The 17536-nt window shown below is 44.9% G+C and overlaps 1 protein-coding gene across 1 annotated transcript in view; it reads right to left on the reverse strand.

The window, feature by feature from the left end:
- grk6 (G protein-coupled receptor kinase 6) overlaps window positions 1-16715 on the reverse strand; it is a 53601-nt gene extending 36886 nt beyond the window's left edge. The window contains exons 1-2 of the mRNA XM_039005408.1: window positions 16614-16715; window positions 7342-7437 (exon numbers count right to left, since the gene is read on the reverse strand). Of these exons, the coding sequence (XP_038861336.1) occupies window positions 7342-7437; window positions 16614-16665 (148 nt within the window). The 5' untranslated portion in view covers window positions 16666-16715. The remainder of the gene's footprint in view (window positions 1-7341; window positions 7438-16613) is intronic.
- Between the last annotated feature and the right edge of the window lie 821 nt (window positions 16716-17536).

Raw genomic sequence — 17536 nt, forward strand, 5'->3', positions numbered from 1 at the left:
ACAAAAATATAAACGCAACATGTAAAGTGTTGATCCCATGTTTCATGAGCTGAAATAAAAGATCCCAGAAATTTTCCAAACACGAAAGAAGTTGTGCACTAATTTCTTTACATCCCTGTTAGCGAGCATTTCTCCATTGCAAATATAATCCATCCACCTGAGAGGTGTGGCATATCAAGAAGCTGATTAAACAGCACGGTCATTACACAGGTGCACCTTGTGCTTGGGTCAATAAAATAATAAAAAGGCCGCTCTAAAATGTTCAGTGTTGTCACACAACACAATGCACCAGATGTCTCAAGTTGAGGGAGCGTGCAATTTGTATTTGTATTTGCATTTATTAGGGGTCCCCATTAGCTGCCACGGCAGCAGCTACTCTTCCTGAGGTCCAAACACATTAAGGCACTTACATCACACATAAAACAAAAGATAAAACAGTACATCATTTAAAATCAAATCTTATTTGTCACATGCACAGAATACAACAGGTGTATGTATACCTTACAGTGAAATGCTTACTTACAAGCCCTTAACCAACAATGCTTTAAGAAGTTGAGGAGAAAATATAGATAAGTAAAAACGATAAAATAAAAGTAACAAATAATTAAGCAGCAGCAGTAAAATAACAAGCGAGGGTATATACAGGGGGTACCAGTACAGAGTCAATGTGCAGGGGCACCGGTTAGTCGAGGTAATTGAGGTAATATGTACATGTAGGTAGAGTTAAAGTGACTATGCATAGATTATAAAAACAGAGTAGCAGCAGCGTAAAAGAGGGGTCTGGGTAGCCCTTTGATTAGCTGTTCAGGCTTGGGGGTAGAAGCTGTTAAGGACCTCGACTTGGCGCTCCGGTACCGCTTGCCGTGTGATAGCAGAGAGAACAGTCTATGACTAGGGTGGCTGGATTCTTTGACAATTTTTAGGGCCTTCCTCTGACACCGCCTGATATAGAGGTCCTGGATGGAGGCCGAGCAGTTGCCATATCAGGCAGTGATGCAACTAGTCAGGATGCTCTCGATGGTGCAGCTGTAGAACCTTTTGAGGATCTGAGGACCCATGCCAAATCAATTCAGTCTCCTGAGGGGGAAAAGGTGTTGTCATGCCCTCTTCTCAACTGTCTTAGTGTGTTTGGATCATGATAGTTTGTTGGTGATGTGGACACCAAGGAACTTGAAGCTCTTAACCTGTTCCACTACAGCCCTGTCGCTGAGAATGGGGGCGTGCTCGGTCCTCCTTTTCCTGTAGTCCACAATCATCTCCTTTGTCTTGATCACGTTGAGGGAGAGGTTGTTGTCCTGGCACCACACGACCAGGTCTCTGACCTCCTCCCTATAGGCTGTCTCATCGTTGTTGGTGATCAGGCCTACCACTGTTGTGTCATCGGCAAACTTGATGGTGTTGGAGTCGTGCCTGGACATGCAGTCATGAGTGGCGACTGCAGTCATGAGGAGGCGACTGAGCACGCACCCCTGAGGGGCCCCTGTGTTAAGGATCAGTGTAGTGGATGTATTGTTCTCTACCCTTACCACTTGGGGCCCGTCAGGAAGTCCACATCTATAATGCAAAGTAATAGGGCCTGTAGGACCTGCCTTGTTGATAGTGTTGTTAAGAAGGCAGAGCAGCGCTTTACTATGGACATACTTCTCCCCATCTTAGCTACTGTTAAATCAATATGTTTTGACCATGACAGTTTACAATCCAGGGTTACTCCAAACAGTTTAGTCACCTCAACTTGCTCAATTTCCACATTCATTACAAGATTTAGTTGAGGTTTAGTGAATTATTTGTCCCGAATACCAATGCGTTTAGTTTTTGAAACATTTAGGACTAACTTATTCCTTGCCACCCGTTCTGAAACTAACTGCAGCTCTTTGATAAGTGTTGCAGTCATTTCAGTTGCATGCTGACTGCAGGAATGTCCACCAGACCTGTTGCATTTCTTTACCATAAGCCGCCTCCAACGTCTTTTTAGAGAACTTGGCAGTATGTCCAACAGGCCTCACAACCGCAGACCACATGTATGGCGTTGTTTGGGCGAGTGGTTTGCTGATGTCAACGCTGTGAACAGTGAGTCCCATGGTGGCGACGGGGTTATGGTATGGGCAGGCATAAGCTACGAACAAGGAACAAGATTGCATTTTATTGATGGCAATTTGTATGCACAGAGATACCGTGACGAGATCCTGAGGCCCATTGGCGTGCCTTTCATCCTCCGCCATCACCTCTTGTTTTAGCATGATAATGCACAGCCCCATGTCGCATGGATTTGTACACAATTTCTAGAAGCTGAAAATGTCCCAGTTCTTCCATGGCCTGCACACTCACCAGCCATGTCACCCATTGAGCAAGTTTGGGATGCTCTCGATTGGTGTGTATGACAGCGTGTTCCAGTTCCCGCCAATATCCAGCAACTTCACACAGCCATTGAAGAGTGGGACAACATTTCACGTCACAATCAACAGCCTGATCAACTCTATGCGAAGGAGATGTGTTGCGCTGCATGAGGCAAATGGTGGTCACACCAGATACTGACCGGTTTTCTGATCCATGCCCCTACCTTTTTTAAGACGCATATCTCTATTCCCAGTCATGTGAAATCCATAGATTAGGGCCTAATGAATTTATTTCAATTGACTGATTTCCTTATATGAACTGTAACTCGGTAAAATTGTTGCATGTTGCGTTTATATTTTTGTTCAGTATATCTATTGTGGCGGGTCAGCCACCAGGGGGAGACTCGTCGAGGCCTGGTAACAGATGGAGTTTACATCACGAGGCAGTGGCTCTATCTGCTGGACGTGCCAGGTCTCGACGGGCTCTCCGAACAGGACTAATTGGGGCTGATTGGGAGCTGGTGAGTAATCAAGGGCAGATTGCTCACCAGCTGTGCAAGGCCCATAAAGCTGCCAGAAGGGCAGCACACAGGGAGAGGACTAGGGGAAGTGAGGTGACTTCCATGTGGTTGGATACGGTTACCCGAGCTAAGCCGAGGGAGTTGAGTTTGTGTGCCCGACAGGATACAGGAAGACCAGGGGCCCAGGAGACGGTATCCCGGAGAGGGTCTCATGAGGGAGACCTGTTCTTTGCTTTTTGACTTATTATTTAATAAACACCCTTGAAACCGAGCTAATCATACTCTGTCTGTGTCTGATCTATGTAAACGTCTTGACCAAACCCCCTGGTCTGCCACAAGTGGTAGAGAATGCGGGCACTCTGATAATGTGGTCAGATCAGGGTTGACGTTTACACAGTACCAGCATGGACGAGTTGATAGCTCAGTTCGTCCGGGCCCAACAAGCACAACAGGTGGTTCAGGAACGAACACTGGAGGAACAGCGACTACAAAACGTCTGCCTCGTTGAGGAAGTCAGGAAGCTGCAAGGAGGAGCGTCTCCTGGATCACATCCCAACCAGTTTTTAATCAAGCTAACGGAAGACAATGACCTCGAAACCTACCTCTGTATATTTGAACGGACAGCACGACGGGAAGGATGGCCAAGGCCGCAGTGGGCAAGTCTGCTGGCCCCGTTCCTCTCTGGGAATGCCCAAAAGGCGTATTGGGACCTGAATGACGTACAGGCGGATAACTACGACAGACTCAAACGGGAGATACTCAGCCGCTACGGGTACAGTCTGGCCCATCGGGCTCAACGGTTCCACGACTGGAGGTTCATACCCGACACCTCCCCCCCGAGCCCAGATGAGCGACCTACTGCGCGTCACCAGGGCATGGCTCCTCACCGACGTATCCACCCTATCCATCCTCGACAAAGTGGTCCTGGATCGCTTCTTACGGGCGCTACCAGGATAACATGAAGAGTGCAGCGAGTTTATGCGCACCCCAGACCTTGGAGGGCCTCCTGAAAGCAGTGGAGACGCAGAAGAACACTCAGGCACTGCTGAGTGGGAGCCGGGACGAGTCGGCGACCCGTCCGAAGGGACGGAAGGACAGCCCCACCGCAGTGTACCCCGAACCGACAGTCGGCAGGGCCAAAGGACCGCAAACCCGTGGAGAGACGGCGGGGGTAGGGCCGACCCGACACCGACGACCCCAGGTAGAGGGAGACCAAAGTAGGTGTTTTGACTGTGGCGCCCGGAGGCACATTGCCTGGAATTGCCCGGCTCAATTGCCCGACTAGCCCCAGAGGTGAGGTGGGTCACGCCGTGAACTATGTCACCTTCTGTTGGGCGCACCACGAGTCAACTGCACCCATGGTCCCGGTGAAGGTTGACGGACACGACACGGAAGAGCTATTAGACTCCGGAAGCATGGTTACGCTCGTAACCACGAGCCTGCTGAACCAGGAGCATGAACGGGGTAGGGAGATGTCCATTTCCTGTGTTCACGGTGACACAAAACGGTATCCCACCGTATGGACCAACATCTTGACGCCACAAGGGAGCTGTCGGATGATGGTGGGTGCAGTACCAGAGCTGCCGGTACCTCTCCTAGTGGGACGGGATTGTCCGCTGTTCGCGGCCCTATGGGGACACGAGTTGAGGAAGAAAGTACGGGCCAGCTGAAGAAGAGAGCGGGGACGACCCATCGCCTGTGCGGCCCGGAAGCCGCCGGTTAACCAACTTGACTCTACGGGTCTGGAGTCGGAGGGGAGCCGGAACCCGAACCCCCTGGGGAACCACTGGAAGAGGAGCCCAGCCTCCCCCTCCTCGATTTCGAGGAGCCAGTCGAGACCCCCATGGGGGGCCAACTGAGGGGACAATTCGGGACGGCCCAGTGGGAGGATCCGAATTTGAAAGCTGCCACCGCCCAAGTGATAGCGGTGGATGGACAGCTACTTCCGGGGGTGAGTGACTGGCAATACCCCCATTTACAAATTAAGAATAACCTTTTGTATCAGGTGTCGCGCCAACAGGGGGAACTTCGAGGGGTATTGTTGCTGCCCCGACGGTACGTAGGAACCGTTCTTCAGCTGGCCCACACGCACCTTTTGGGGGTGCACCTGGGAAAGGAGAAGACCTGGGAACGGATCGCCGCCCGGTTCCACTGGCCCGGGATGAGGAGGGCCGTGGAAGACTACTTTTGCAGCTGCCCGGAGTGTCAACTCACTGCCCCAAAAGCACACTTCCGAAACCCTCTGGTCCCCCTGCCAATAATCAGGGTGCCCTTTGAACGCATCGCCATGGACATAGTGGGACCCCTGGTAAAGTCTGCACGAGGACACAGGTACATCTTGGTAATAGTGGACTATGCCACCCGGTATCCCGAGGCATTCCCCTACGGGCGGCGGTGTCCAAGGGAATCGCCCGGGCGCTGTTCCACCTCTTTAGCCGGGTGGGCATCCCGAACGAGATCCTGACAGACCAAGGTACGGAGTTTATGTCCCGCCTCATGAAAGAGTTGTGTGCCCTCCTGCAGATCAAGCAGATCTGGACCTCCGTTTTTCAAACGCAGATGGATGGGCTCGTCGAGCGCTTTAATAAAACGCTCAAACAGATGCTGCGGAAGGTCATCGAGCAGGACGGGAAGAACTGGGACCAGCTACTACCCCACCTAATGTTCTCAATCCGAGAAGTACCCCAATCCTCCACTGGGTTTTCCCCGTTCAAACTCCTCTATGGGAGGAGGCCACGCTGCCTACTGGACCTCGCCAAGGAGGTGTGGGAAGCCCAACCGACCCCCTTACGCAGCGTGGTAGAGCACGTGGAGACAATGCGAGAGCGGATGACAGCCATATGGCCAGTCGTGAGGGAACATATGGAGAAGGCCCAACGCGCCCAAGCCCAGGTCTACAATCGGGGAGCCCAGCCCTGAGAATTCCAGGTGGGAGACAGGGTGCTGGTCTTGATCCCCACGGCCGAAAGTAAGTTCCTGGCAACATGGCACAGACCATACGAGGTGATCGAGAAGCTGGGACCTGTCAATTACCGCGTACGGCAACCGGGGAGGCGGAAACCCCAACAGATTTACCACGTGAACCTGTTGAAGAAGTTGCACGAGAGGACAGCCTTGGCCGTGTTATGGTCGGGACAAAGGACGCCAACGGTACCAGTGGAGGTCCCGAGTAATGAGGACCTCGACCCGGCCCAGAAGCAAGAGCTCAGGGAGCTCGTCGATCGGAACACGGCGGTTTTCTCCGAGAAGCCGGGCCGCACGACCCTCATTGAACACCACATCCGTACCCGGCCCGGGGAAACAGTACGAAAGAGGCTATATCGGATTACGGAGGCCCGAAGGAGGCCGTGAAACAGGAAGTGGAGGCTATGCTGAGGATGAGGGTCGTGGAAGAGTCCCACAGTGCATGGTGCAGCCCCATCGTGTTGGTGCCAAAACCGGACCGTAGCCTCCGCTTCTGTAACGATTTCCGGGGGGTGAACGACATCAGCTTGTTCGACGCATATCCCAGAACGAGGGTGGACGAGCTCATCGACCGATTGGGAAAGGCCCGGTACATCAGCACCCTTGACCTGACCAAAGATTATTGGCAGGTACCGTTGGCAGCCTCCTCCCGGGAGAAGACGTCGTTTTCGACACTAGATAGGTTGTATCAGTACCGGGTGCTCCCGTTCGGTCTCCACGGAGCACCGCCCACATTCCAACGGCTGATGAACAGAGTGCTTCGACCCCACCAGCAGTACGCAGCGGCATATCTGGATGATATCATCATCCACAGCCAAGGTTGGGAAGAGCACCTGACGCGCCTCCAGGCCATGCTGGATGCGCTCAGACAAGCCGGGTTGACCGCAAACCCCAAGAAATGCAAGCTGGGGTTCGAGGAGATGGAGTACCTGGGGTATTTGATCGGACGGGGGAACGTCAAGCCCCAGGAGAGAATGGTTCATGCGGTGCGTGACTGGCCCGTTCCACGCACCAAGACACAGGTCAAGTCCATCCTGGGACTGGCAGGATACTATAGGAGGATACTATAGGCTCCATCTGCTGGACGTGCCAGGTCTCGACGGGTTCTCCGGACAGGACTAATTGGGGCTGATTGGGAGCTGGTGAGTAATCAAGGGCAGATTGCTCACCAGCTGTGCGAGGCCCATAAAGCTGCCAGAGGGGCAGCACACAGGGAGAGGACTAGGGGAAGTGAGGTGACTTCCATGTGGTTGGATACAGTTACCCGAGCTAAGCCGAGGGAGTTGAGTTTGTGTGCCCGACAGGATACAGGAAGACCCGGAGCCCAGGAGACGGTATCCCGGAGAGGGTCTCATGGGGGAAACCTGTTCTTTTCTTTTTGGGTTTATTATTTAATAAACACCCTTGAAACCGAGCTAATCATACTCTGTCCGTGTCTGATCTATGTAAACGTCTTGACCAAACCGCCTGGTCTGCCACAATATCAGTGGGCTAGCAAGTAGAGGAGAGGAGAGGAAGCGTACCTGTAGTTTGCCGGAGCTCCTCACACAGGCTGATGTGGGGAAACTGAAGCATCTGTTTCCATTTCTTGCTTTTTCCTTTTCTGTTTCCACCACCTCCTGCAAAAGAACAGTGGTTGATTAATCAAACAAAGGAAAAATATAACACATGGGAAAACACTAAGTAGCCTTGAGCGGCCCATAGAAATACATACAGTCCCTAAAAACACTCAGAATAAAAGTGCTGTTGTAGATTCGTCAAGATAAAGAAGAGGGTCAGGGTGATTAATATAATGGCTGTCCTGGAGTGTGTGTCAAGAAGACAGAGAGGTTATTAATTTGTAGACATAGAAAAAGCAATGTTACTGTATTTTAGTCTACCTCTTTAAATAAAATAAAATAGTTTTGGTCGTGTACACATATTATGCAGATGTTATCGTGAGTTTAGAGAAATGCTTATGTTCCTAGCTCCAACAGTGCAATAACTTCTAGTTCCTCCCAAACCCGGATCCGGGAGCACCCCCACCAGTAAAAAAGCTGACTAGCATAGCCTAGCATAGCGTCACAAGTAAATACTAGCATCTAAATATCATTAAATCACAAGTCCAAGACACCAGATGAAAGATACACTTCTTGTGAATCTAGCCACCATTTCTGATTTTTAAAATGTTTTACAGGGAAGACACAATATGTAAATCTATTAGCTAACCACGTTAGCAAAAGACACCACTTTTCTTACTCCACTATTTTTTCACTCCACCAGTAGCTATCACCAATTCGACCAAATAAAGATATAAATAGCCACTAACCGAGAAAAAACTTCATCAGATGACAGTCTGATAACATATTTATTGTATAGCATATGTTTTGTTAGAAAAATGTGCATATTTCAGGTATAAATCATAGTTTACAATTGCAGCCCCCATCACAACTCTCACTAAAATGACTAGAATAACTACAGAGACCATTGTGTATTAGCTAATTACTCATCATAAAACATTTCTTAAAAATACACAGCGTACAGCAATTGAAAGACACAGATCTTGTGAATCAAGACAATATTTCAGATTTTCTAAGTGTTTTACAGCGAAAACACAATATATCGTTATATTAGCTTACCACAATAGCAAACCAGACAACAGCATTGATTCCAGCCAAACACAGCGATAACGTATTCACCACCAAAATAAATTAATTTTTCACTAACCTTCTCAGAATTCTTCAGATGACAGTCCTGTAACATCATATTACACAATCCATATAGGTTTTGTTCGAAAATGTGAATATTTAGCAGCACAAATCGTGGTATATACAATGTGATCAGTGGCAACAGGTCATGCATTCTGGCCGGCGCCATCTTGGAAAGGCACCTAATCTAATCAATAAATAATCGTAAACTTGACAAAAAAATACAGGTTGGACATGAAATGAAAGATGCATTAGTTATTAATGCAACCGCTGAGTTAGATTTTTAAAATTAACGTTACTAGACATACAGTGTGCGTTACAGCCAGACTAGTGCCGCAATAATGGCGGACAAATCCGTTTACATTTTTCCACATAAATACGGAATAACATCATAAATAGCTCTTACTTTTGGACGAGCTTCCATCAGAATCTTGGGCAAGTGGTCCGTTGTCCAAAAGAATCGTTGCTTGGTTGTAAAACGTAGTCTTCAACTTCGGAATTAGCGGCTAACAATAGCTATGTGGCCACAGCATGCCCAAATCCTCAAAACGCAATACTAAGGAAATTCCGAAAATAGCAATATACTCGCATAAACTGATATAACTCGGTTTAAAATAACTTCGTTATGATGTTTCTAACACCTATATCGAATTAAATTACAGACGGATATATCTAAGGTCGATAACTGAGCGTTTCAAAATGCCATCCTGAGGTCCTGCTTTGCGCCATGACGAACGTCGAAAAGAGAGGTCCCCTCGTTCCTTGGCCTTTTATAAACTCTGAGAGCTACGTAGGAACTCCATTCCACTTCTCATTGGTTACTGACATCCAGGGGAAGGCGGGTGCAGTTCATGTCGACCCATAGGATACATACAGAGCTTTAAACTGATCTGAGAACAGAGCCTAATTTTCAGACCTTCGCAGTTCCTGTCATGGATTTCGCTGCAGAAAGAGTTCTGGTTCACCCACAGACATAATTCAAACGGTTTTAGAAACTAGAGATTGTTTTCTATCCAATAGTAATAATAATATGCATATTGTACGAGCAAGAATTGAGTACGAGGCAGTTTAATTTGGAGACCAATTTTCACTAAGTCGAAATAGCACCCCCTATATTCTCAAGAGGTTAATATCTAACAATACAAAACAATACACGCAAATCCAAAGAATTTAAAGAAAGGAACTAAGAAATATAGAAATACTAGAACGAGCAGTGTCAAAGTCCAGAATATAAATATATATGTATATGATGGTGTGTATAGACATTATGGACAATATATTAATATAAAAGGTGTACAACAGTAGTTATATAGGATGAGCCTTGACTAGAATACAGTATATACATATGAAGTGGATAAAACAGTATGTAAACATTATTAAAGTGACCAGTGTTCAATGATTATGTACATAGGACAGCAATGTCTAAGGTGCAGGGTTGAGTAACCGGGTGGTAGCCGGCTTGTAACAGTGACGAAAGTTCAGGGCAGGGCACTGAGCGGAGGCCGGCTAGTGGTGACTATTTAACCAAAAAAGCCGATACCGATTAATCGGCCGATTTTTATAAATTGAATTGTAATAATGACAATTACAACAATACTGAATGAACACTTATTTTAACTTAATATAATACATCAATAAAATCAATTTAGCCTCAAATAAATAATGAAACATGTTCAATTTAGTTTAAATAATGCAAAAACAAAGTGTTGGCGAAGAAAGTAAAAGTGCAATATGTGCCATGTAAGAAAGCTAACGTTTAAGTTCCTTGCTCAGAACATGAGAACATATGAAAGCTGGTGGTTCCTTTTAACATGAGTCTTCAATATTCCCAGGTAAGAAGTTTTAGGTTGTAGTTATTATAGGAATTATAGGACTATTTCTCTCTATACCATTTGTATTTCATATACCTTTGACTATTGGATGTTCTTATAGGCACTTTAGTATTGCCAGTGTAACAGTATAGCTTCCATCCCTCTCCTCGCCGCTACCTGGGCTCGAACCAGGAACACATCGACAACAGCCACCCTCGAAGCAGCGTTACCCATGCAGAGCAAGGGGAACAACTACTCCAAGTCTCAGAGCGAGTGACGTTTGAAACGGTATTAGCGCGCACCCCGCTAACTAGCTAGCCATTTCACATCGGTTACACCAGCCTAATCTCGGGAGTTGATAGGCTTGAATTCATAAACAGCAGAGCTGCTGGCAAAATGCACGAAAGTGCTGTTTGAATGAATGCTTACGAGCCTGCTGCTGCTCACCATCGCTCAGTCAGACTGCTCTATCAAATCATAGACTTAATTATAACATAATAACACACAGAGATACGAGCCTTAGGTCATTAATATGGTCGAATCCGGAAACTATCATCTCGAAAACAAAACATTTATTCTTTCAGTGAAATACGGAACCGTTCCGTATTTTATCTAACGGGTGGCATCCATCAGTCTAAATATTCCTGTTACATTGCACAACCTTCAATGGCATGTCATAATTACGTAAAATTCTGGCAAATTAGTTCGCAATGAGCCAGGCGGCCCAAACTGTTGCATATACCCTGAATCTGCGTGCAATGAACGCAAGAGAAGTGACACAATTACACCTGGTTAATATTGCCTGCTAACCTGGATTTCTTTTAGCTAAATATGCAGGTTTAAAAATATATACTTCTGTGAATTGATTTCAAGAAAGGCATGATGTTTATGGTTAGGTACACGTTTGTCAGAGCTGCTAGGAGTACTGGGTGGAGGAGTCAAGCGCAGAGAGCAGGGTTTCAAGAAAGTGGATTTATTTTCCAGTTGACAGGGAAAACGATCATGCCCTAAACACACGGGCGCATGAAAAGACGAGTCCAAAAACACCGGACTAAACTGTCCCGAGAAAATAATAAAATCCACATAACAATCCAACACCAAATAACAGATAAACAAGCCCGCACAAAAGCCAGCGGGCTACCTGCCCTTAAATAGCCTACCCACCAAACTAAACTCAAAACAGGTGCACCCAATCAGCCCAAACTAACAGAAACAAAAAGAAAAGAATCGATGGCAGCTAGTAGGCCGGTGACGACGACCGCCGAGCGCCGCCCGAACAGGAAGAGGCACCATCTTCGGCGGGATTCGTGACAACGTTGGAGCAACGACAGTCCTTTTTCGCGAATGCGCACTGCATCGATTATATGCAACGCAGGACACGCTAGATAAACTAGTAATATCATCAACCATGTGTAGTTATAACTAGTGATTATGATTGATTGATTGATTGTTTTTTATAAGATAAGTTAAATGCTAGCTAGCAACTTACCTTGGCTTCTTACTGCATTCGCGTAACAGGCGGGGTCCTCGTGAGGCAGGTGGTTAGAGCGTTGGACTAGTTAACCGTAAGGTTGCAAGATTGAATCCCTGAGCTGACAAGGTAAAAATCTGTTGTTCTGCCCCTGAACAAGGCAGTTAACCCACCGTTCCTAGGCCGTCATTGAAAATAAGAATGTGTTCTTAACTAACTTGCCTAGTTAAAAACCTCTACCGAATCACCCTCCCGAATCCGGGATCTTCCTCATCAGAAACGCTGACTAGCATAGCCTAGCCTAGCGCCACAGGGAATATCATATAATATAATTTCATGAAATCACAAGTCCAATACAGCAAATGAAAGATAAACATCTTGTGAATCCAGCCAACATGTCCGATTTTTAAAATGTTTTACAGCGAAAACACAACATATATTTATGTTAGCTCACCACAATAGCGCAACACACAACGGCATTTTTTCACCGCAAAGATAGCTTTCACAAAACCCACATAGAGATAAAATTAATCACTAACCTTTGAACAACTTCATCAGATGACAGTCTTATGACATCATGTTATACAATACATTTATGTTTTGTTCGAAAATGTGCATATTAATAGCTATAAATCCTGGTTTTACATTGCAGCCATAGTCACAAATGGCACCAAAACAGCCAGAATAATTACAGAGAGCAACGTGAAATACAGAAATACTCATCATAAAACTTTTATGAAAAATACATGTTTTTTTTTTTTTTTTTTATTTTTTTTAAATTTTATCCCATTTTCTCCCCAATTTTCGTGGTATCCAATCGCTAGTAATTACTACCTTGTCTCATCGCTACAACTCCCGTACGGGCTCGGGAGAGACGAAGGTCGAAAGCCATGCGTCCTCCGAAGCACAACCCAACCAGCCGTACTGCTTCTTAACACAGCGCGCCTCCAACCCGGAAGCCAGCCGCACCAATGTGTCGGAGGAAACACCGTGTACCTGGCCCCCTTGGTTGGCGCGCACTGCGCCCGGCCCGCCACAGGAGTCGCTGGAGCGCGATGAGACAAGGATATCCCTACCGGCCAAACCCTCCCTAACCCGGACGACGCTATGCCAATTGTGCGTCGCCCCACGGACCTCCCGGTCGCGGCCGGCTGCGACAGAGCCTGGGCGCGAACCCAGAGACTCTGGTGGCGCAGTTAGCACTGCGATGCAGTGCCCTAGACCACTGCGCCACCCGGGAGGCCCTGAAAAATACATGTTGTACAGCAAATGAAAGATAAACATCTTGTGAATCCAGCCAACATGTCCGATTTTTTAAATGTTTTACAGCGAAAACACAACATATATTTATGTTAGCTCACCACAATAGCCCAAAACACAACGCCATTTTTTCACCGCAAAGATAGCTTTCACAAAACCCACAAATAGAGATAAAAATAATCACTAACCTTTGAACAACTTCATCAGCTGACAGTCTTATAACATCATGTTATACAATACACTGTATTTATAGCTACAAATCCTGGTTTTACATTGTGAACATGGCGCAAAAATGTTCCAAATTGTCCGGAGAAATTTTGGGGGGTCACGTAATCTAACAGAAAAACTCATCATAAACTTTGCTGAAAAATACATGTTGGACATATAATTAAAGATACACTGGTTCTTAATGCAACCGCTGTGTTAGATTTAAAAAAATAACTTTAGTAAAAAGCACAGCATACAATAATCTGAGACAGCGCTCAGCCATTCTCCGCCATGTTGGAGTCAACATATTCAACATCATAAATATTCTCTTACCTTTGATGAACTTTCATCAGAATGCAGTGCCAGGAGTCCTTGTTCCACAATAAATCGTTGTTTTGTTTTAGAATGTCCATTTCTTCTGTCAAATTAGCAACTTTGGCTAGCATAGTGGCGCTCACGTGTCCATGAAAGTTTGACGCATGGAACGAAAAATTCCAAAAGTCATAATAAAAGTCGAATAAACTGGTCAAACTCAGTTGAAAATCCATCTTTAGGATGTTTTTCTCATATGTATCCAATAACGTCCCAGACGGAGCATTTCTTCGTGTCTACCTAACGCATTGCAGAAAACGATATGGTGCTCCCAGGTGCGCAGCAAAATACTGCCAATATGGCTGACCTGTCACTCCAAAAGCTCTCATTCGGTCCCACATCAGGCTAGACACCTCATTCAACGTTCTACTGCCTGTTGACATCTAGTGGAAGGCGTATGAAGTGCATACATATCCATAAATACAAGGCAATTGAATAGGAGCAGCCCTTCACAGAGACCCATTTCAGAATTTTCACTTCCTGTTTGGAAGTTTGCCTGCCAAATGAGTTATGTTTTACTCACAGATATAATTCAAACAGTTTTAGAAACTTCAGAGTGTTTTCTATCCAATAGTAATAATAATATGCATATCATATGATCTAGAACAGAAACTATACTGATTTCCGATTGTTATGGAAACTTGAAATCGTCCCTAATTAAATCGGCCATTCTGATTAATCGGTCGACCTCTAGCAACATTGGACCAACACCTTACATGTTGCATTGATATTTTTGTTCAGTATAGTTACAGTACGTTAACAAACAAATTAGCAAGCAGAATAGGCCTAGGCCTGCTACCTACGCTGTAAAGTTGCCCAGCTTGGTTGGGTGGTGAAACCAACTCTATAAGTGGCATGTGCATGAACTGGATGCCATGCCCAGTAACATTTGCTGTTCAAATAGTGGTTGGAAGTGAACATATTGACAGTATGTCTGGCTAACAATGTTTTATCACAATGGGAAGCGGACAAGATGCAAATGAGACGCTGAGAACATTGTTTATGCCTGGCAAAGAGATGTACAAGTATGACAAATTTGTCATACTTGTACATAGAACTTGTACTAGAAGACTAACTTGTGTTGAAGCCACTGTGCCTCAATCTTGACAATCCCACACTATTGTAAAAAATACTTTGGAAGCTATAGAACATAATTTATTAATGTCTAGATTTGTTTTTGCCACATGCATTCTATTACAAACACCTTTAATGCATACTTTTAAATTATATTATGTGAGCTAAACATACAAATAAAAAAAGATATAAAAACATATTCCTGAAAGTATAATTTTACTAATGTTACTGTTCCTAATACAACAAGAAAATAATTAAATACATGTAATTTTGTATTTGAAACATCGAATTCCATTCATTCCTATGGAGGACTGCTTCTACTGGGGAGTACCAATATGACCGACCCGTGGCTTAAAAGCCTCTCAAATGACAAATATATAGCATCAGCAATCCAGGGTTTATATACTGTACATCACTGCAAATGACAGTGTTATCACTAACTTAGTATTGTTCGATGGAGATATACTCACTGGTGTTGAAAGAATGAGATTACATCCTGCATTAGTGCAAATGCAAAGATAGACAAACCATATGGAAATAATAGCGCAAATCAGAGAAAGAGACAGCCTCTTATTCTTTCACTCTGCCACCGTTTTCCACCTTGAACTGTTGTTTGTGAGAGAAAGTATTAATGCATTATTACTATTTGATAAAAGATAGAGAGTACAGTATTGATCCTAGCAGAGATGACAATACCATTTTGAACACTGTGTTTTGCTGTAGGCTACCTCTGACATACAGTACAATTGTTTTGGTTAGTTTTCCATTACAACGCATTTCACAAATAAACATCTGATTGGTTGATTGGAAATATACATATTTACAGATCAGTATAATGTTATTTGATGATGATACCGATGTTCCCTCTGGGAAAAATAAAAGTTGTTCTATACTAATTCTCTTTTACTGTATATATCCATAATATGCCATGTGACTGATATGGCCAGAGTGAGGTTCATCAGACTGGGGTCAACCACCCTGTGAATGGAATGAGTCTGTAAACAGTTTGGAGGAAAAACATTCCTGAGTTTTAAAACAAGACCTTTGTTCATTGTGTTAGCACTAATTGATTTAGTATGAAAGAGGTATAACAAATAGATAGATCAAATGTCTTACTTTTGTCCCACATGATAGGCGACTTTTACTGTAGTTAGTTCAATACTGTCATTGCTTCCAATGTATCTGATAGTAGGACCACTATCAGATAATCTGTGACTGGGGGATAAAATTATATATACCATTATGCCATTTGTGTTTCAGATGGATACATTATCGGTCTACAGTAATTAGAAAAAAATATCTCGGCTTGTTACATTATCTGCAACAGCTAGATACACCAGCTAGAGTCTATAGCGCTGCATACTCCGTGATCATCTTTATGTTGTTATTTCACAAATTGACATAGGCCTAATGTTGACACCCTACCAACACCACTACAATCCGCTAACATGGAGCGCACTGACATACGCTGTCATTGCCAACTAAAGGTCCACAAATTAATGTCTACTGGCGTTAATTTTGTATGTGTGTAGCTAGCTCTTCATTGCAAATTGAATACGGAATTATGTTCAACATGCTGTTTCGACAACGACAGAAGGATGCTGTAGAATAGAAAGTCGGAAAATCTAATGTCACGCAATTTGATTAACAGTCACATCTTTTCTGTAGCCTACCAATGTCCAAGGTTAAGCTCGAGTAAATATTATGTATTTAGAGAGCATATGGGATGTTAATATAGTTATCTTAACGCTTCAGAGGCTTTGCAAATAATAAAGAGGTGCAGCAATCATCCAGCTCCTATCTCTATGGCCTGCGCTTCCTGGGGGAATCCCCAGGTTCTGAGCTAGTTCTGGCGCCGAAGAGAGAGGAGCTGTCAAGCTTGTCATCCGTTCCTGCGCTCCGACATCTCTTACCTTCTCTTGCTTTCAACAGGACGGTGTTGGCCACGATATTCTCGAGCTCCATGTTTTCCTGGGTTGCAGGCACCACAGGCCCAATCTCGTCGCCGGGTTGGCAGTAGTATGTCCTCCCCCACCCCCCCCACCCCCAAGGCAGAATATTTTAACCCTGATGACTCTCCGTACCGTCGTTCGCTCCCACTCTCCGCCCCGAAGGTTGAGCTGCGTCGATTCTAACCCCACCCGCACGTCAACTATTGATGTATTCTGACATCGCAGGATAGTTTTAGTTTTGTCTTCACCATAACCACGCCCCTTTAACACAAATATGGATCACCATTAATATTCACATTCAATTAGTTATTCAAAATGATGACCTAATTTGGCTCTGTTCACGTAAAAGAGCCGGTATATTTGGTTCCCAAACGGTTCGTCGTTCAAAATGCTTAAAAATCTCCAATGTAAAGACCAACGTGTAGGCTGCCATTATGACCGATCGTGAAATCCGCGTTCAAATACATTTTTACCTGGCCAAATTATTAGATGGCCTGCAAAAAAAATATGGTTATTTTTTTTACGCACTGAAAAAAATCAGCGTGGACCAGATTGACGTGCTCTCCCCACTTTTTATTTTTACTGCAGTGACGATTCATATGAGGCATTAGACGGGTCTATAGCCCGATTGTAAAATGTAATACTAAACTAACAATTGATAACTCAATGCCGCAGTGGAGCGATTATTGGAAGACTCGAACTGCTCAAGCAACGATAACCGGAAGTGACGACTGCTAAGGAGAGTGGTCGATTGTAAATGCAAACTTCATTTCAAACTTCTTTGGGAGATTCTTGTGTTCAACTTCATCTGGAAAAATCGTACACATTATATTAGGAAATCTGTCGTTATGAACTCATATGAATATGGTGGTCTCAATTTTTTT

The sequence above is a fragment of the Salvelinus namaycush genome, chromosome 12 (genome assembly GCF_016432855.1).
Source record: "Salvelinus namaycush isolate Seneca chromosome 12, SaNama_1.0, whole genome shotgun sequence".
Taxonomy (NCBI): Eukaryota; Metazoa; Chordata; class Actinopteri; order Salmoniformes; family Salmonidae; genus Salvelinus; species Salvelinus namaycush.